The following is a 20668-nucleotide window of genomic DNA, read 5'->3' as shown; positions in this document are numbered from 1 at the left end:
ACACCACAATCCCTTCTCCTCCATTCTCCTCTCGGGATCTTGGGCACGCACGCACACGCACCTGGCATGAGTTTAAGTCACCGGGTCCAGGACTCGAACCGCGGTCGACTACATGGGAGTCCAATGACATAGCCATTACGCCAACTGCTGGTCCCGTATGATGCTGTATTCTAAAGGCTGGGATCACATAAGAAGCCTGAATTCAATTCCATGCCCCACCTAAAGGTTAGGCAAGGTGGTAGGCACCTGTAATCCCTGACTCCCAGACAGGAGGCTGAGGAGGGAGATCCTGAGCTTATGGCTGGTCTGGGCAATATGAAGACACTGTAAGAAAAGAATGGAAGGGAGAGTGGAGAGAGGAGGGAGAGTGGGGAAAGGAGGAAAGAAAGAAGGAAGGGAAAGATACATCATTTAGCAGATAAAACTTTTAAGTAGACATAAAACAAAAAGTATTTTGTTTCTTCAATGCAAAGGTCATATTTTCTTTTTTTCTTTTTAAAAAATTGCCAGAGAGCACATGCATTTATAGGACAGAGAGAGAGAGGGAGAGAAAGCACCCCCTATGGGGAATAGTAATGCCACACTCTCTTCTCTATTTGTCCCTCCTTTGGGGATTTTGGGCACACACACATGCACCTGCTGTGTTTCTGAAGCCGCCCCGTCTAGAATTCAAACAGCACGGGTTGGCTGTCTTCACGACCACACCAAGGGCTGACTACAGTTAGAATTTCGGCCCCAGCAGCTTGAGAAACATGCCAGGTTAATGTGTGTGTTCAAATCCTGACAGGAGGGAGAAGTGTAGAAAAGATTATAGCATGACTGCCCCATTAGTGCGGCTTTCTCCCTCTCCCTCTGTCTCTGTTTCTCTCTGGCAAGTGCAAGCACCCTCTGGCAATTAAAAAATTTTTTTAAGGATAAAAACTACTGCAGAGTCTATTTTAAATTCTCATGGCTGGTCCCATCAGAATGCAGACTGTGTTTGGTTCTTTCTTTCTTTTTTTTTTTTTTTTTAATTTTTTCCTAGGCCTGTGTGCTCACCAGAAAGACAGCGAGAAATCACCTCCCAGGAAGGATGGCCACACCACAATCCCTTCTCCTCCATTCTCCTCAAGGGATTCTGGGCACGCACACACACAGGACTCAAATTGGGGTCGACCGTGTGGGAGTCCAGCGACATAACTGTTATACCATATGCTAGTCCCTGTGTTTGGCTCTTAATGGTAAACTGGCAATTGGACCAGATTTTATTTCTCAGTAAAACTAATTTACTAAAGTAACCAAAGCCAGATGTGATTCATTTTCTTCTCGAGAATCACATGAAGCAGTAGGGACAGTCTCCTAGTGCCTGTTTGCTAAAACCCAGAGAATTAAGAATTCATCTTGAATACTACTTAAATAGGCCCAGGTATAATTGTTTTTTATTTTGGACAAAGATATTTTAAACAGGTAAGAAAAACAATAAACTAAAAATGTTAAATACTTTTGAAAAAAGACTGACTCAGTGGCCTGGTCAAGGGAGAAACCCTCCTGGCATAGGACTGCCTGTGCTCAAAATCCTGACAGGATGGTGAAAGGGAAGAGAAGGAGTTGCAGCGTGCCCACACCTCATTGGGGGTGTTTTCTCCCTCTCCCTCTCCCTCTCTGTTACTCTGTCTCCCTTAGGTGAGTGTGCAAGCCCTCTATCCAAAAAAATTGAAAACAAACCTAGCCTAGTGGTGCAGTTGGCATCATACTGAATTGCAGTGTTGGAAGACACACGGCGCAGCAAGGGTTCAGGCCCCGGACCTGGCTGATCTGATACATACTGGGTGTGCGCAGGCACGTCCAAGAGCCTGAGGAACTGGAGGACTAGGGAAAGGGGATGGCAGTATGACCAAGTGTGCTCCTTTCTCTCAAGTACCCACATGAACTTGCTGTAATGAATAAATAAAACTTGAAAAATAAGAACTTAAGGGATCAGCAGATGGTGTAATGATTATGTTGCTGGACTCCCACGTATTTGACCATGGTTTAAGTCCTGGACCTGGCGGCCTCAAACTCATGCTGGGCCCATGTGCATGCATGCCTAAGAATCTAAGAAGTGCCCGATGTGAGTTTAAGCCACCGGGTCTGAGACTCAAACCGCAGTTGACTACGTGGGAGCCCAGTGGACATAGCCACTATGCCAACTGCTGGTCCCAGCAATGAATACCTTTTAATACTGCTTGAATGGTTAAAATATTTGCATATATAACTCCTATTTTCTTTAACACTGGGGATTTATCTGAGGTTATAGGCCATTTTCTTTTCCTTTGTATGCTTTTCCTGCATTCTTAAAAAACATGTAACTTAAAAAGAATTACATATAAAAATACCCTAACAGTGGGACCAGCAGATGGCATAACGGTTAGGTTGCTGGACTCCCATGTGTTCAATGGTGGTTCAAATCCCCAACCTGGTGGCTTGAAACTCAAGACACGCCTGTGTGGCCATCTCACTTTCTGTCTCTCTGTCTCTGTCTCTCTGGCCTAAAGCAAAAATGTGCCCTAAAGCAAAAATCTCTCAAAAAAAAAAAAAAAAAGGAATCCTAGCAAACTTTAAAAATCTTTAAAACTTGAATGAATTAAACCTAAAAATGCTTTAAACAAAAAAGGTGATTGGGGCCAGCAGGTGTCATGGTGGTCAAGGCAGCTGGATCCCTCATGGCCAGCACTGCGGTTCAAGTCCTAGAACCAGCAGCTTGAAAATCACACTGGGCATGTGCGTGTACGTGGTCAAAATCCCAAGAGGAGAATGGAGAAGGGACTGTGGCATGGCCATTGCCATGGGGACTGATTTCTCACTTTCCCTCTCTCTATCTCTTTCTAGCAAGTGCTCATGCCCTGAAGCAACAACTAAGAATTAAAAAAGAGATTGTCAAGCATTCTTTCAAAACATTTATTTCAAGTAGACAACTACATGTAAGAGAATTAAGTCAAACACCTTCAGAAATACACTCATTTAGTTATTAAAACATGAAGAAATTCAAATTAATTTTACATTAGATACTTTAATTGAAAAACAGTGTTATCCATTCAAGTAACAAATTCAGTAAGAAGAGTTCACGTTCAACATTCTATCTATTCATCTACGCAGCTCTTATACAATTATCATATGCATATTTATCCAGAATTACCCCTTAGAAATCTGTATCTTATTTGTTGTTCTTATGGAAATTATTCAATGTTTTGTTTTTTTCATACATAATTTTCTTCAGAATGCAACTAAGCTACCACAGCAACCCTTGGACATGCATTGAAATTGGGATTTATTATTAAATCATGTTTATAAAAGCTAAATGATGAGTCCCAAGTTAAGTGAGAGGTGAGGATTGGTTAGTAACCTGCCCAGGAATGATCTGTAATCTGATCAGCAGAGTGACAATGCTAAGCCAGCTCTGTAGGCTGGCCCTCCCTGGTAGCAACCCATGTTGACACAAACCTTCTTTATCCAAGAATCCTTTCTCAGGTATGCATGAGTGAACTGTAAAGGAATTACCAGGAGAAAGAAAAGTAAAAGCTGAGTTTCTGCCAAGAGAGGAGTGCCAGCTGCAGGTGGCCAAAGCAGCCCAGCCCCTGTAAATGCAGCAGAGGACACAGAGTCATGACCTGCTGTCCCAGCTCATGGAGGTGTCCAGAGCTGAGCCCAGGAGGTGCTGAGTGCTGAGGTGGGACGGTCAGTTCACTTGGGGGAGGAGAGCTCACTGCCCCCTGGAGAGTCACTGTGGGGGAGCTTGCTCCTACTGTGGAGGCCACTCCTTCCTCCTGGCCATCCTGGCTCTATGGGCTGGTATCTGCCCGTTGCCCCTGGGCCACCTGCCACTGGATCTTCTGTCTCCTGGCGCTGAAGGTAGAAGGGCTGGGTTTCTTCTTGCTCTTCCTCATCTGAGTCAGACTCATCGTTGTAGAAGTGAATTGTGGCTTGCACTGGAAAACTAGCCAGCACCTTTTCCCCAGAACTCTGCAGATATTCTTGACGCTTTGAAATGGGTAAATAAAGTCTAATATTTAAGAAACAAATACACCGTTAACCAACCTGAAAACACAACAGTACTATACTCCTCCTAGAGGATCCTTTTCCCTAGAAGCTGCTAGCTCCCTAATCTTCTCTGATTTTGCCTTTACCACATAATGGTTTTTGTTTTATTTCTTTATTCCTCCCGTGGGAGAGAGAAACAGAGACAGGAGAGACAGAGAGCGAGCACCTCTAGAAGAGTCTTGATGCCTGATACACACCCAGCGTTCAGCCAGCCCTGGATTACAGGCAAGTTCCCGCCCTGTGTACGAAGGGAGGTCTCCAGACTTGAATGGGAACCTTCCCGTGTGGAACTGCCTGCCAAAGCACTGTGTTTTACCACTGCACTGCTGTCTCTTTTTTTGTTTTGTTTTGCTTATGAGAAAGTGCACAAGGGAGGGGGGCAGGTATTTTCCACAGAGTTTGGTTACCTCGTAATCCTCCTGCCTCAGCCTCCCAGTCAGCTAGGACCCCAGGCAACCCTCCTGGCCTAGTTTGTGTCAGGAGCAGATGTCAGCCACCATGGCATGCCTTCCTGCTTGTGCCACTGCAGCGAGACGCACACAATGTTGTTGTTGTTGTTGTTTAAAGAATTATTTATTTAATTTTATTTATTCATTCATTTATTTTCAATTTGAGAGAGAAACAGAAAGAGAGGAAAAGTGAGATAGCAAGCTACCAGGTCCAGTCCTCGAACCATGGTTGGCCACATGGGAGTGTCCAGTGCCTTAACCATCACACCACCCCACTGGTCCCCACACAATGTTTTTAAAAAGTTACCAGAACATGGAACTGAGGGCACCTGACTGGAAAGACCTGGAAATACACACCATGCTGGTTCCGAAATGAGCTGTAACCTGGATGTGCAAATCAAGTTAGGCCAGCGCAGGGAAAAGGTAGTAAGCTTCAATGAAAGTAGAAAGCAATGAAAAACATGGAGCTCCAAGATAAAAAGTCCACTCTAGTCAAATGGAAACACTGACTTGTCTTGGATAATGAATGTCCTACTTGGGTTAGGCCTGCTCCCCTCACCCAACCCCTGAAGCCTGAGAAACACTATAAATAAACCTTTTGGGCTCTGATGGAAACTTCACTTGAAACCCTGGTCTAGAGAAGTATCTAACTTTTCCAGATGTTGCCATAGAGAGGCTGGAGGGATGGGTACCTTGCTCTGCCACAATAGAAAAGACGAGCTTGGAAGAAAGACGAAAGAACAAAAAAATGCTTAAATATATGTAATTCAGAACCCGTTAAGTTTCAGGGTTTTTGGATTTAGGATTCCAGTTATACACTGGAAAGTATTTAAATAGTCCCTCCTCCCTATAATATCTTATTTTTATACTTTTGTTTGTTTTTGTTATAGGGCATCTGTACTCACCAGAGACAGAGCCAAAGAGAGAGAGAGAGAGAGAGAGAGAGAGAGAGAGAAAGTGAGAAAGCATCCCCCCCTCCTTCCACTCCAGGAGGGATGACTAATCGCTTCTCTTCCACTCTTCTCTTCCACTTTCCTCTCAGGATTTTGGGCATGCACACACACATGCCTGGCATGTTTTCCAAGCTGCCAGGTCCAGGACTCAAACTGCACAGTCAGCCCCATGGATCCAGTTCCCCTAACCCCACACCATCAGTTGGCACTTATTCTTGCACTTTTTACTCACTAATTTTGCATTTTCCCCTGTAGTCCTATGAGCACATGAAAAAGTTTGTTGATTGGAGAGGTTTTTGCTAAAGGGAGTGTGCCCTAGCCAGAAAGACAGACACAGAGAGACAGAAAGCAAGAAATCAACCCCCAAGGGGGATGGCCATGCCGCAATCCCTTTTCCTCCATTCTCCTCTTGGGATCCTGGGCATGCACGCACATGTGCCTGGCATACCGGGTCTGGGACTCAAACTGCAGTAAACTACATGGGAGTTCAGCGACATAGCCATTATGCTAACTGCTGGTCCCTGCAAAACTAATTTCAATACCCTCCATCCTGGGTAGAGGAGAGAAGAGAGAGAATAAACACTCTGCTATAAATAATGTATAACATAAAATTAACTTCCTAAGATTCCCAGTAGACCAGAGGTTCTCAACCCCCAGGAGATGTCTGGAGATATTTGTGGCTGTCAGAACTGAGGGAAGGATACTGTATTGAATGAATGCAGGCTAAACATCCTACAATGCCCAGGACAGCTTCCACAACAGAGCGAGTCAGTCCCCAAGAGTCAACACTGGGAGATTCTGCCACAGACAGAATCTAAGACTGAAATATGAGCTTAGTTTAGTTTTCAGCCATGTTTGAAATTAGGTGTTTATGCTGAAATATAGTAGGTGGGTTAGTAAGATGTCTGTGATTTTTGCATTAAATTTTGCTAACAATGAGCCAGACAGTGGTGTAGTGGTTGGGGTAGCTCGATCCCACATGTCTCATTGTGTGATTCAAGTCCTGGTTCCTGCGGCTTGAGAAGCATCCTGGGAACATGTATGTATAGATCTGAAATCCTGAGAGAATGGAGAAGGGATTGTGGTATGGCCATCTCCCTGGAGGGTGCTTTCTCTCTCTCTCTCTCTCTCTCTGGTGAGCACATGTGCCCTATAGCAAACATTTAAAAACTTGCTAATAGCAATGGTTGGGAAGTAGTAAGCATGATGAGATGAGAATGCTGATAAAGTGAATCAGGGATGATAAATTGAATCAGGTCTCCTAGGGGAATCACCCAGGCCTCTGTGCTTCTAAACGTTTCCCCAGTGAGGGTCCAGCAGGTGGCGTGGTGGTTAAGAGTGTTGGACTCACACATGGCTGACTGCCATTTGAGTCCTGGACCTGGTGGCTCACTTTCTCACTTTCCCCCTCTTTCTTACTCTATCCCTCTCTGGCCAAATTAATAAATAAATAAGATTAAATAATTCTTTTTTTTAAAAAAAGTTTCCCCAGTGAGTCTATGAGGATTGAAAACCGCTGGTGTAAGGGATACCAAGAAAGCTTCCTTTTCCCAAAAGCCACTCAAGCCAATCTGAGGGGCTCTATATTTCATCACTAGAAATGAGTTGCTTGGGGTTGTATTAAAGCTTTCTAGTCTTTCAGGATGTCTGGGGTAAACACACAGGAGAGGTGGCAGTACAGGCTTGGTTAATTTTGGTACAAACAAGAGATAAGAAAAGACAGACTGAGGGGCCCAGAGGTCGCATGATGGTTGGGGCACTGGATTCCAACATGGTGGACTGTGGTTTGAGTCCCAAACCTGGTGGCTTTCTTTCTTATTCTCTCTCTCTCTCTCTCTCTCTCTCTGGTGAGCACATGTGCCCTACAGCAAATCAAATAAAAAAAAATTGTTTAAAAAAAAGAAAAAGAAAGACTGAGAATAAGAGGTAGTGACAGACAGATATAAATCATAGCCGGGACCAGCAGTTAATGTAATGGCTACGTCGCTGGACTCCCATGTAGTTGACCATGTTTCGAATCCCAGACCTAGTGGCTTAAACTCATGTCGGGCACATGTGCATGTGTGCCAAAGATTCTGAGAGGAGAATGGAGGAGAAGGGATTGCGGTGTGGCCATCCCTCCAGGGTGAGGGGAGGGTGATTTCTTACTTTCTATCTTTCTGTTTCTCTCTGTCTTTCTGGCGAGTGCACATACCCTATAGCAAAAACCTCTCCAAAAAAAAGAAAGAAAGAAATCATAGCCACTTGCCTAAAATTTAAGTGGGCTACAGCAGCAAAAAAGAGGAGAGTCTTTTTACTTTTTTTAAAAAGAGATATTTTTGCTGTAGGGCACATGTGCTTGTTGGAGAGACATGTGCTTTCAGAGAGACTGAAAGCAAGAAATCCCCCAGGGGGATGACCACTCCACAATCCCTTCTTCTCCATTTTCTTGGGATCTTGGGCATGCACATGTGCCACCATTCGTTTCAAGCCACCAGATCCTGGACTTGAGCTGCGGTTGCCCATGTGGGAGACCAGTGATATAACTATTATGCTATCTGTTAGTCTTGAGAGTCTTTGTCACTGCCAGGATGCACAACCACAACCAAGAGGCCAAAGGCCCTCTCAAATGTTCTCAGGACTCTTTGAGTGGAGACCATACATCCCTTCCCTTATTTACTCAACACATAGAGGTGTTTCATTTTATTTATTTTTTTTTAAGAGAGATTCTTGCTTTAGGGTATGCATACTTGCCAGAGAGACAAAGAGACAGAAAGCAAGAAATCACCCTCCAGGGGGATGGCCATGTCACAATTGTTCCCTTCCATTCCCCTCTCAGGATTTTGGGCACACACATGCCCTGCATGAGTTTTAAGGCACAGGGTCCAGGACTCAACCATGCTCAACTATGTGGGAGTCCAACTACATAACCATTATGCCATCTGCTGGTCCCAACACATAGAGATTAAAGGTCTACTTTGCACTAGACTACGTATTAGCTTTTATCTCAGAAGAAAAATAGACATATACCTCAAGATCTAGGTAAATAAATATATGCATATACAATTCATGTTCAATGAAGTCTGACACATGGTGTAATGTGTAATGAAAGGTATAAACAAAAGATTTAAAGCAAAGAGATAAGCCAATTCCAACTTCCAACTAAAATATTCAGTGGACACATGGATGGAATCCAGAAATCCAATAAAATATCTCTGAAGTTCCAGGTATAGGAAACTAAATAATACTGGAGAATATGTTAAACTATGCCTCACTCTGTTGAAAATGTATACAATTGAAGGCAATAAATATGTTAATGCATATATTAAAATGAAATGATAGATTTCTTATTGTGAAGTCATATATTACCTCACAGGATGCTGAAACCCGAAAGCTCCCTTTGATCCAAAAGTGTGTTGGTCACCCCCAGGGTCATACTGTAAGACAGACACAAACAAACACAGACATAGTCAAGGAGCCTCTGAAGATACCATTCTGATGTTTTAAACAATAAAATCTAAGTATTCTGCAACTGTTAGTATCAGTACCACTTTTACAGAGAGTTTAACACCATAGTGGTATTTGCTGAGCCTTCTTCCTTTGCTGCCATGTCTCAGGAACAGTAAGGGCCTTAAACATAGAAAGAATATGACATAGTACCTCACACCAGGTGCTTTAGAATCTCTCGGGGAGAGACATATGTCTGCAAGTATCTATACTGCACAACAAAGATGGTAAGACATCCCCAATTCTAAGTGGGGAGGAGGGTCAGCGAAGGATTCGTGGGGTCCTAGCAAACCATGTGTGGCATGTGGCATGTGGGCGTACAGATCTGACACTATTTCTGGCAAAGGAGAGCATCAAATTCAGAGGGAGTGAGAAACAGAGGGCACAGATGGGGACAGTGAGGAGCCCAAATGTGGACAGAATGAATCTCGGTGCTGGCCAAAGGGCTCCAACGAGAACTGAGTTCCATTACAGAACCCTTGGCATACACCCCCACGCACTGTGTTTAGGTTCAATTCTGAGCCTGGGAGTTCAGCCCTCAGATCTGTATTTTAAGGATAATGTGGCTGCTGGGTGGTCCACATACACTACCTTGGTGAAGTATGGGCTTTGGTACTGTCTTGGCAAGGGATGATATAAATCTGAACTCAAGTAACAGGGATATGATGGGAAAAGAGAAGCAGATTCCAAGTACCCTTCAGTAATATTCAAAAGGCCCACAACCGCTTGAGTATCAGGAACCAAGGAGAGGGAAACTGGTCTGAACAGCAGGCAGCTAAGGACAATGTTAATGAGGACACAACACAGCAGAGGGGTAGGCTTGCCCATGCTATTGCTAACCATAGAGCCCAGGAAATGAGAGACATCACCCTCTACCTATCCAGGGTTGACCTTGTTCTGCCCAAACTCCTGAGCATGCCAGGCTTGCATGAGGTGGCCTGGAGGATGACTAGGTTGTCTGAAGGGTTGAGGAAGTCATCATTTAATCTTGGGTCTTTGAAAGCTTAGTTACTATGGGGAGTGGGATGTCCAAGGAGAACTATCCTGGGATGACATGAAAACAAACTGATGTGGGTCAGGGTGGTGAATCAGAAACCTTGAGCTCTTGGATCCCATGGAGTCTAGGGGGAACCAGATGAAGAATGGGACAAAACCTGCTGTAGCATGAAAAGAAGGAACTCTGAGAATTTTATCATAAGTCTCCATGCCATTCCATTCTGTAGGGGATATTGGCACGCACGCATGTGTGTGTGTGTGTGTGTGTTTGTGTGTATGCACATATGTGTGAGTAAATTAGCCTGCAGGGAGCTTTTGGAGACATTATAATTTATCAGTCATATTTTTATAATACATTGTGTGTGATGAGCTAAGGTAAGTGAAACAAAGCTCACTGGAACAAAACCCCACAATGACGTTCACTCTTTGAGGGCTACAGGAAGCCACTTCCATGTTGAGCTCTGTCAGTGATTAGTAAATGTCCCTAGTGGCTCAGGCTCACTAACACAGGAAAGAGTCCTGTCCTGCTACAGATGGTTTTGTGCCCTGTGGTAGTACAGGGTCTAACTCAGTGCAGACTTTGGTGGACACCAAAAGGCAGTGGTAGGAGACACACACAAAAATAAATAAGTTCCTTAAAGCATTTGAGTCTAACTAGACTCTGTGAAACAGACAATACACTTTATAGATTTTTTTTTTTTTTTGCTATAGGGCGCGTGCGCTTGCCAGAAAGACAGAGAGAGATAGAGAGACAGAAAGCGAGAAATCACCCCCCCGGGGGGATGGCCACACCACAATCCCTGCTCCTCCATTCTCCTCTCAGGATCTTGGGCACGCACGCACACGCGCCCAGCGTGAGTTTAAGCTGCCGGGTCTGGGATGCGAACCACAGTTGACTACGTGGGAGTCCAGCGACTTAGCCATTATGCTAACTGTTGGCCCCAATACACTTTATAGATTTTAAAAACCTGACACCACAAACATACTCAGCTTTAAAATTTTTAGGCCACAAAAATCCCAAATATTTTCCAAAAGGTCTTATTAAAGATCCTTTCTGTTCTTTGGTCTCAGCCACAGGAGCAAGATGACAAAGGGAACATCATCATTTGGAAAGTGTTGCAATAAGATGCACACACTATGCCACCGCTCTGATTCTAAGGCCTACCACCTTTAGGAGTCCACCTGTGGCAAATGTGGCTACCCTGCCAAGCACAAGAGAAAGTGTAACTGGAGTGGCAAGGCTAAAAGACCAAATACCACTGGGACTAAATGAATGAGGCACCTAAAAATTGTATACTGCAGATTCAGGCACGGATTCTGTGAAGGAACATCACCCAAACCCAGGAGGGCAGCTGTTGTAGCATCCAGTTCATCTTAAGAATCTCAACAATTAGTCAGGCAATAAATGTTCTGGTTAAAAAAACAAACAAACAAAAAAAAAACAATCCTTTTCTGATGACAGAAATGTCTAAATACTCAGGTTTTGATCATTAATTAGGAACAGAAATGTTGTGTTAAGTGTGTGTATGTGTGTTTTCCTAAGTGCAAAGGAATGGATACAGAAGAGGGTCCTGCTCCTTACCCCGGCCTCTGTCTGGACTAAGACTAAAGCATGGGAAGCCGGGAGATAGGACAGGGCCAAGGGAACACACAGTGCCTGCCATCTTCCAGGAAAATGCCTTCCTCATAGTGCTGGCCAGTGGCCTGGAGGAACATGTAACCCAGGTCAAGAAAGGTTTAGCATGTCATTCATTTTTCCCAGGCAAAGGAGGGACACAGTCCTCTAAAGAGGCAGAGGCACCAAGTGAATGAGTGTGACCCTACAGCTCAGGAAACAGGGCCTTGAGGTCTTCCCTCAAATTTATACTTTTTCCTAATTTTAATCTACTTTCCAGTTCAGATCATCAGGCTATAGCTCCCTTTATCATTTCTTGAGAGAAATGCAGAACAGAGCTCTGGTGGCAAGACATTCTTCTGTTTGGGGGAGGGCATTGTTGAGCTGCCAAGGCCCCCCAGGGCTGATAAGTCAGTGCCACCACTGGGCGAAGAGCTGGGCATTAGTGGGAGGCAGATGGGGCCTAAAGTGAGTTTTGTAGTCCCCACAGCACACCCACCCTCCCCACACCCAAATCCAAGGACATAACTGTTCATCCAGTGTGATGATAGAAGCTGATCATAATAGTGATCAACTTGCAAGTTGCTGCAACTTAACATTTCTCTTCATGTAATCATTTTTTCTCATGAATGGGCTTCATTATAGCAGAAAGGAAAAACAAAACCTACGTGTCTTACATTAGGAAATGTGCTACAGTATTTTTATTCTTGCACACAACTAAGAGCTTCCTCATACATTTCTTTTAAAATAAATCTGGATCACTGTAAACATCCATAAAGGGTCTTCAAAAAGCTTATGGGGGAAAAAAAGCTTATCGAAAATGTGTATCATGAAAAAATTATGCATTCATTTTAAAATTTTTGCACCCAAATAAATGTCTACCTTAATTCCACTTTTCAAAAACTTTTCAAAATATTCTCTCTCACACAAATACCTGCTAAATTTTATGTTCAAGAACTTAAATGCAAAATAGGAATTATTTTATATTATTAAGATACTGCGTGTAAGAAAAATCTGGGCTAAAAATATCATCTCTCTTGTTAGTTTGATGTAGATTTTATTTACTCTGTTCTTTCAGGTAAATAAAAGTAACTAAATTAGAACTCTCAATATTCAGATTAATTTAATAAAGTAACCTAAGTATAAAAATATGAGGAAGGCCTGCTTTCCCACACCAGAATCTTATTAGCATATACAAATATGTGCATTCTAAGTCATATCCCCATGCGATATGGAATTTAAATACATGGTACTTCCCTGCCAGATTAAGTCTTCAACATTTTAAAATCCATCATTTTACATTTTAAAATATAATAAGCAAAAGGTAAACTCTATGAAAGCAAGTCATTACTTTAATAAGTACAGACCAATTTATTTACCAGTACAGAAGAACAAAAGAATAGCGTGGCAATTAATCTTTGCCTACAAAGCCCTCTGCTTGAGTATATTTACTCAGACAACACAAGTTCCCTAGAAGTGCTTGCAGATAGGGCTGAAAGTGCTCTAGAAAGCTTTAACTGCACCGTCTGGGCACCTCAGACAGGGCCCAGCTCTTATTTGCACTGTGGCACCAGCATAGTGCTAATGGTGCACTCAGTTCTCTAAAGTGAGGGGGACTATGCAGCCCCTTCCCTCCCTCTCCACCTGCAGGTTTGCAGAAGAAATCCCAACATGGAAGAAATCCCTCATAATTCCCATGACACAGCTAAACACCGTGCTTTTCAAGAATGGAGAAACAATCAGGAGCCCAATCTATCTAAAACTCAGGTCTGTTTCATACCTTACTTATCCTGGCTCCAACTCTCAAGACTCAGGACACTCCTGGGCTAGATGACCAAAGAAGGGACAGGAGAAGGCCTTTCAGGTCCCTTATTTCAGAGATGGTGACAATTTCTGGCTGGACTACAACCAATAGTCGTATAATGGCCCACACTTTACCTTACCCGGCTTCCAGTTCTGGTCAACTCAGCACCTCCAGGGGTCAGGATCCATGGTCTCCACGGTGTGGGTCTGGAAGAGTAAACACCAGGACAGCATAAGCCCCAGATATCTTTGCTGTCTTTTGCAATGATATCATGGGGGTTATTTTTATTGCTAGTGTCTGCCTGAAAAAAGAGTCATGGGACACCCCAGAACGTTTCCTCTGGGTAGGCCAGGGCCATTTGTGTCTTTCTCTCCTGCTCCATTTCCAGCTCTCTGCCTTTGAGTAGGCTTTGAGATGGTAAATTCCAAACATAACACAATTATCAGGGACACATTAGTTGAGGGATATCTCTCCCCACTAATCTTGGCTGGATTCTTCAACTCAGGATTCTCCACTATAGTTAGCTATTTTGCCACTGGTTAGATCCAATCAGCCATCTCGGTTATTAAAGGATCTTGATGCTAGAGACAATTCTACAGTTAAACGATGCAAAAAAAAAAAAAAAAAAAAAAGGAAATCTGTTTCCTTTCCGGCTTCCTGGCCCACACAGCCCCTTCCCCACCTCACAAGCTATTTTGATTCCCTTCACTGTTACTACCTTTAAAAGGGCTGGTGCCCAGAAACTGGCGGCTGAGCCGAACACAGAGAAACACTGAGAAAGCAAAAACTGTCACCAAGAAGGTGACAACTGAGGGGATCCCTTCGCAAGGCCCAGAGACTTCAATGTTTCCCAATGCGGTGAATTTCAGATCTTCCAAAAACGCAGACCCATTTCCTTGCCAGGTACCACCTAAGCCTCCACGCATCTGAACTGTGCGTTGGAGCAGAGAGGATTTTGCGCCCCTCACTGTCTCTGGCTAAGGAACTTGCTCGGCGTCGCCGTCGAGCTCACAAGTTGTCTGTGCTCCGAAGGGCCCAGCGGCGCCAGAGCAGCTAGCTCGCTGCGTTCCCGGCACCTTTAGGGCTCGCTCCTCTCAAGTCCGCCGGGATCTCTGGGACACCCTCACCTCTCCGGCCCGCGCAGTGGCGGTGGCCCCTGGAGACCATCCCCTGAGCAGTGACAGACGCGTCCCTGCACCCGGGCTCCAGCGGCGCCCTCGGGTCTCATGGTGCTGACGGAGCCCACGCCCCTCCCGCGGCGACCGCGACTCCCCGGCGCCTTTATCCTCTCCGCCACGCGCGCGCCCCTAACGGGAAGCCTGGGGAAAAGGAAGGAGGACCAGGGAAACTCCGGGAGGAGATAAGGGAAGTCGGAGATAGGAGAAGAACAAGAAAAGGAATAGCTCAGGGACAGGGCCCGCGTGGCCGGGAGGCGGGGTAGTGAGTGTCAAGGAGGGGACTTGGGAAGCCTAGAGAAAGGCTGGGGGAATCCACCGAGGAACGCGGGGGATGGGGCGCCAGGGTCGAAGAAGCTCGGGGAAGGGACTGCGGGAAGTGACACTCCAAGGAAAGTCTGGAAAGGGAGGATCTCGATTACGGAGGGGAGTTTCCGTCCTGCGCGCTCCCTCGGGAAGGGGGTGACCGGCGCTTGCCGGAGGGGCCTCTCCTCACTCCTCTGTGGTCCCCGGGGCGCTCCGAGTTCTGGTCTGGCGCAAGCATCTACAATAGTTCCCTAGATTTCCCGACGATCTCACTTCGACCACTTTAAAGCAGCGAGCGGGCTCTGAGGTTAACTACAGAATCCTGGGGACTCCCGTGGACGAACCATGCCTTGGGGACTGGACCGTGGGCACTCGCAGCCGCCGGAGGCTGGGCGCAAAGCCTCGGCGAATTGGCTGGATAGAGGTCCTAGAGAGCACCCTTCCCACCCTAGGGGGCCTTGAAAAAGAACGTGACTTTTGGGGTCTGCAGGTGAGGTGGTGATTAAGGGCGCAGGATTCCCACGTGACTGACCGTGTCTTGGACCTGGCGGCTTGCTTTCTCCCTTTCCCTTTCTTTCTCTGTCTTTCTCTGGGCGAATTAAATTTTAAAAATTAATAATTACAAACGGAATTAAATAAATAGATAATTCTTTATTTAAAAAAAAAAGAATGTGACTTTTTAAGTAAGGATGGGGAGCGGTGGGATTCTTCGCTCCTGACTCAGCTTAGAAATTGCCCTAATCTTCCAGACAGCATCAATTTCGGATGGACTGGAGCTGCTGTGCTGGGCCCAGAGGACACTTCCGTGAGGAGGACACCCACGCAGCTGCCACCATCACCAGCAGGGTCACAGTGGCTAGGAATGCTTTTTCATCAGTAGTGCCTTCGGAGAAGGACACCTGAGGCTCCAAAGGCGGACCTGGTGGGCTTTGGACTCTTTCCTTAAATAGGATTACTCCTCAGTGTGTGGCTAACACTTTGACTGGAACCTGAAGCTTATTTTAAATTTTTTTAGAAAAATAATTATTTATTTAATTTCATTTATTATTATTTTTTAAAATTTTGCTCTAGGGCAAGTGCGCTCACCAAAGAGGAGGAAAGCAAGCTGCAATGTTCAGGACTCAAACCACAGTTCACTCATGTGGGAGTCCAGCGCCTTATCCAGCACATCACCTGATGGCCCTGGAGCTTACTTTATTGAGAGAATGGATTTTAAAAATCTAAGAATTTCAGAGGTCAAAGTGTTTCCATATTTTTTTTCTTTAAGATTTTTACAATAATTAAACCTAATTAAAGAAACAGGAAGATGCAGTCTCTGGTTTGGTGGTCAAGGGAGCGGGATCAGTCGAGGCCTACAGGGCTGTTCAATGGGGGATCAGGTCTTGAGAAACAATAGGAGAGTGTGCCTGCCGCCTGACGGGATGGGAGAAATGGGGAAGGACTGCAGGGGTGCCCCATAGTGGGGGTGCTGTCTCCTTCTCCCTCTGTCTCTGGCAAGCACATATACCATCCGCCACATTTTAAGAAATAATATATATATTTTAAAATTTCTCTTTTTTTTTGAGAGAGAGATTTTCACTATAGGGCGCGTGGGCTCACCAGACAGACAGAGAGAGACATAGAGACAGAAAGCAAGAAATCACCCCCCAGAGGGGATGGTCATGCCACAATCCCTTCTCCTCTATTCTCCTCTCGGGATCTTGAGCACGCACGCACACGCACCCTTGCGTGAGTTTTAAGCCACCAGGTCCGGGACGCGAACCACAGTCGACTATGTGGGAGTCCAGCAACATAGCCATTACACTAACTGCTGGTTCCCAAGAAATAAATTTTTAAAAAAGGCAAATGGGACCAGCAGTTGGTGTAATGGCTATGTTGCTGGACTCCCATGCAGTCAACCACGATTTGAGTCCTGGACCCGGTGGCTTAAACTCACGCTGGGGCCATGTGCTGTGATGCCCAAGATCCTGAGAGGAGAATAGAGGAGAAGGGATTGCTGTGTGGCCATTCCCCTGGGGGGTGATTTCTCACTTTCTGTCTCTGTCTTTCTGGCAATCACACACGCCCTATAGCAAACACCTCTCAAAAATAAATAAATAAATAAGGGCAAATGAGGCCTGCTGTGACTTATTGGTTAAGGAAACCAGATGCCACATGGCCTACCAGTCAACAGAATCCTGGCCCAGCGGCTTGAAACACTTGGTAGTGTGTATGTACACCCCTACTCCCTGCAGGATGCAGAAATGGAAAAGGGTTTGCAGCATGACCATGTCCTACTGGGAGGTGTTTTCTCCTTCCTCTCTCTAACAAGCACATGCAACCTCTGGCAATTAAAAAAAAAAAAAAAAAAGGCAAACATTAAAGTGGGAATTAAAAACATTACTATGTATGACTTTATACAAATTATTAAAAGGACATTGGGTATAATGAGATGGAGGGTAGAGGAAGGAAAAGAATATTAACAGGCCATATTGCAACAAAGGAACCACAGTTAATCAGCCAATGTAGAAAGGATTTTTAAAAATAATTATTTTATTTAACTTTATTTATTATGACTATTATTTTCCGATTTGATCAGAGAAAGAGAGAAGGAAAGTGAGAAAACAAGTCACCAGGTCCAGGACTTAAACCGTTGTCAGCCATAGTGGGAGTCCAGTGCCTTTAACCCCATGCCATCTGCTGGCCTAGCAGTAATAAGGATTCTTTTTAAAAGAACACTGGTTGGAAGAAGAAAAAGCGAGGTAGACTGACCAAAACTGGCACACTGTTACGTCCTGGAGTCCAGTACCTATGCCTATGTCCCCACCTGCCATTGTCACCACCATGCCCGGGAGAAAGGCTGAAGGGGATATAAAGGAGATTAAGCCAAGGTGAAGGACGGATCACAGAGATTTGCAAGGTTGTCTGCGAAGCCTGCTCCTCCAAAGTCAGAGTCCAAGCCTAAAAAGGCCCTGCAAAGAAGGGAGAGAAGGTACCCAAAAGAAAAAAGGGAAAAGCTGATGTTGGCAAGGATGAGAATAACCCTGTGGAAAATGGAGATGCCAAAACAGACCAGGCACAGAAAGCTGAAGGTGCTGGAGGTGCCAAGTGAAGAGTGTGCATTTTTGATAACTGTATTCCTGGTGACTGGACAGTTTGAAATACTTTTTTCATCAAGTTTTAGAAAAATGCAGAATTTTGTTTTACCCTTTTTTTCTTAAGCTATGTTCTTAGCACACAGAACACTTCATTGTTGTTTTGGGAGGAAGAGACATTTGTCACTAATAGAATGTCTCTGAAGCTGGATTAATTTGGACAACATCTTTCCTTTCTAGTTTTGAGAGACTTCCTCTTGGCTCCCAAGAAGAGGGTTTCCCTGATGTTAACATACATAGCCAACGTGGCACAGATGTGTGGGGTGTGGAAAACTTAAAATTGTTTTCATGTTCTCTCTCCCTCTGCCTTTAGCATAGACTTAATTCCCTTAAACCAGAGACCTGTTGAGACCTGACCACAAAACACTGGTTACCAGTGTATCAGGTAATCTGGATTTTCCAATGACATTAAGAGGGCAGCCTTCAAAAGAGCAGCATACTCTTCTATACTGTTGGATTGTCAGGTTGATAATTCTGCCATTTTCATTTCCCAAAAGTCAGGGTTGGCTCATGAAAGTTGTTAAACATGCTCAATGTGAAATGTCAACCCTCACTCTAAACTCTTCCTGTTCAGAGCATCAAATGAAGACTTCATTGGGTTTTATAGTGGCTTTCTGATTTTGGTAGTCAATTGAAGAGGGAGTTTGAAAGTTGTTGTATACTGCTAATGATTGTTTGCCCATGTCCTGCCTGAAATGCCATCATTGGGTTTTTTTTTTTTTTTTTTAGAGGTTTATTGCTATAGGGCATGTGCGTTCACCAGAAAGAGAGAGAGAGAGAGAGAGAGAGAGAGAAAGAGAGAAATCACCCCCAGGGGGTATGGCCACGCCGCAATCCCTTCTCCTCCATTCTCCTCTTGGGATCTTGGGCATGCACGCACTCGTGCCCAGAGTGAATTTAAGCCACTGGGTCCGGTACTTGAACTGCAGTCAACTACATGGGAGTCCAGCAACATAGCCATTACGCCAACTGCTGGTCCCTCTCATATTGTCGACCATGGTTCAAGTCCAGGAACTGGCAGCTTAAGACTCACGCTGGGCATGTGTATGTTCATGCCCAAGATCCCAGGAGGAGAATGGAGGAGAAAAGTATCTTTTTTAATGAAAAGTATGTTTAATAAACCTGGGTACAGTTTGGCTTGGGGAAAAAGAAAAAAAATAACACTGGGCAACCAGGTGTGCATGCTTTAAAATGGGCATCTTGCAGGTAACTGGTGGTTAGCTGTAACCAAGGTAGCTGTCTGAGAAAGTCTGATAATGTATATCACATGCCTTAAAAATGCTCATCTACTGGCCATTAATTTAATATCACTGTCTATGCTAATATAATATTTTGAAATGGAAATGTTTTCAATTACAGAGAGGTGTTCATTTTTAGTGTTATTTACACTGTTTAAAAATATAGCGGAGGCCAAATAGGGGTGCAGTGGTAACATTCCCTGCAGTGCTGGACCTACATGGAATGCCCTGGAAGTCCCCAGAGTGTCCCTGTACACGTAGGATAGTGATCAGGGCTGGTGGATTTCAGCATGAAGCCCCTGGTGGGGTTCCTTTCTCTGCCTCTTTTTTTCTCATGGAAGAAATAAATGAGTTATAAAAATATTAGCAATGTTTAGCTGGCCTATGGTACAGGGGTTAAGTACACTGTGTATAGGAAGCCAGATCTCAGGTGGGCAGGTAAGAATCCTGCCTATGGGCGTGGAAAACATGCTGGAAGCTGTGGACAGGAATGACATAGTGGTTAAGGTGCTGGACTCCCACGTGGTCTGTCCCAGTTCAGGGGCTTAACACTTATGCCCAGCATGTGTGCCTATATGCCCAAATCCCAAGAGGAGAATGGAGGAGAAGGGATTGCGGCATGGCTATACCCCCTAGGGGGGGATTTCTCATTTTCTGTCTCTCTGGAAAGTGCATGTGTCCTATAGGGAAAAAATCTCTCAGAAAAAAAAAAAAAAAGAAGAAGAAGAAAGAAAAATATTCTGGAAGCATGTGAATGCATGCTCTTATTGGATTGAGAAATGAAGGAGAAATGATTGCAGCATGACCATGTCCCCTTGGGCAGTTTTCCAATGAGTATATACATCCTCTGGCAATAAAAACATTAGTGGGATCAGCAGATGGCATAATGGTTATGTCACTGGACTCCCATGTAGTCGACCGTGGTTCGAGTCCAGGAACTGGCAGCTTAAGACTCACGCTGCGTATGTGTATGTTCATGACCAAGATCCCAGGAGGAAAATGAAGGAGAAAGGATTGTGGTGTGGCCATCTCCCCTGGTGGATGATCTCTCGCTTTCTGTCTCTTTGCCTCTCTGGTGAGCGCACACGCCCTTTAGCAAAAATCTCTCTCAAAATAAATAATAAAATAAAATAAAATAAAATAAAGACATTAGTAATGATTAAATAAATGAGGGTGAAATATTAGAGCTAATAAACATCTATTTACAGAGTTCTGAACAACATTATGTTAAAAGAACAAAATTGCGTAAGATGTGAACCATATACAAAGGCTACAAATAACAAAACAGACATGGCAACTTAAGAGGGTTATATGGTGACATCATTGCTTTGTGAGGCTAGCCCACATGGAAGAGTTCCAGGTTCATGTCAGGAGACCTCCTTGAGTATACCAGGCGCCTGGTATCCCATGAGTCTAGCCAAGGCTGGACTGACTTGTCTAGTCTAGACTATGCTCA

The 20668-nt window shown here is 44.6% G+C and overlaps 1 protein-coding gene and 1 pseudogene across 1 annotated transcript; one reads left to right on the top strand and one right to left on the bottom strand.

Annotated features, from left to right (window-relative positions):
* Window positions 1-3102: 3102 nt before the first annotated feature.
* Window positions 3103-14637, bottom strand: RIPPLY3 (ripply transcriptional repressor 3). Its single transcript, XM_006146296.3, has 4 exons — window positions 14487-14637; window positions 13499-13565; window positions 8807-8874; window positions 3103-4018 (listed from the first exon to the last, which is right to left on the bottom strand). The coding sequence occupies exons 1-4, from the start codon at window positions 14585-14587 to the stop codon at window positions 3700-3702; spliced, it is 555 nt and encodes a 184-aa protein (XP_006146358.1). The 5' UTR covers window positions 14588-14637; the 3' UTR covers window positions 3103-3699.
* Window positions 11025-11318, top strand: LOC106734652 (60S ribosomal protein L37 pseudogene; annotated as a pseudogene).
* Window positions 14638-20668: the final 6031 nt, after the last annotated feature.

Source organism: Tupaia chinensis, unplaced genomic scaffold (genome assembly GCF_000334495.1).
Source record: "Tupaia chinensis unplaced genomic scaffold, TupChi_1.0 Scaffold000175_1, whole genome shotgun sequence".
In the NCBI taxonomy this organism is placed as follows: Eukaryota; Metazoa; Chordata; class Mammalia; order Scandentia; family Tupaiidae; genus Tupaia; species Tupaia belangeri.
The sequence above is the reverse complement of the archived record's forward strand: the minus strand, read 5'-3'. Positions and strand labels throughout refer to the sequence as shown.

Bases quoted from the DNA above. Each gene is read 5' to 3' on its own strand.
- RIPPLY3 (XM_006146296.3), bottom strand. From the start codon at position 14,587: ATGAGACCCGAGGGCGCCGCTGGAGCCCGGGTGCAGGGACGCGTCTGT. The intron at 13,566-14,486 runs GTGAGGGTGTCC...TTACTCTTCCAG, and splicing joins CCACTGCGCGGGCCGGAGAG to ACCCACACCGTGGAGACCAT. The intron at 8,875-13,498 runs GTAAGGTAAAGT...TCTGTCTTACAG, and splicing joins TGACCAGAACTGGAAGCCGG to TATGACCCTGGGGGTGACCA.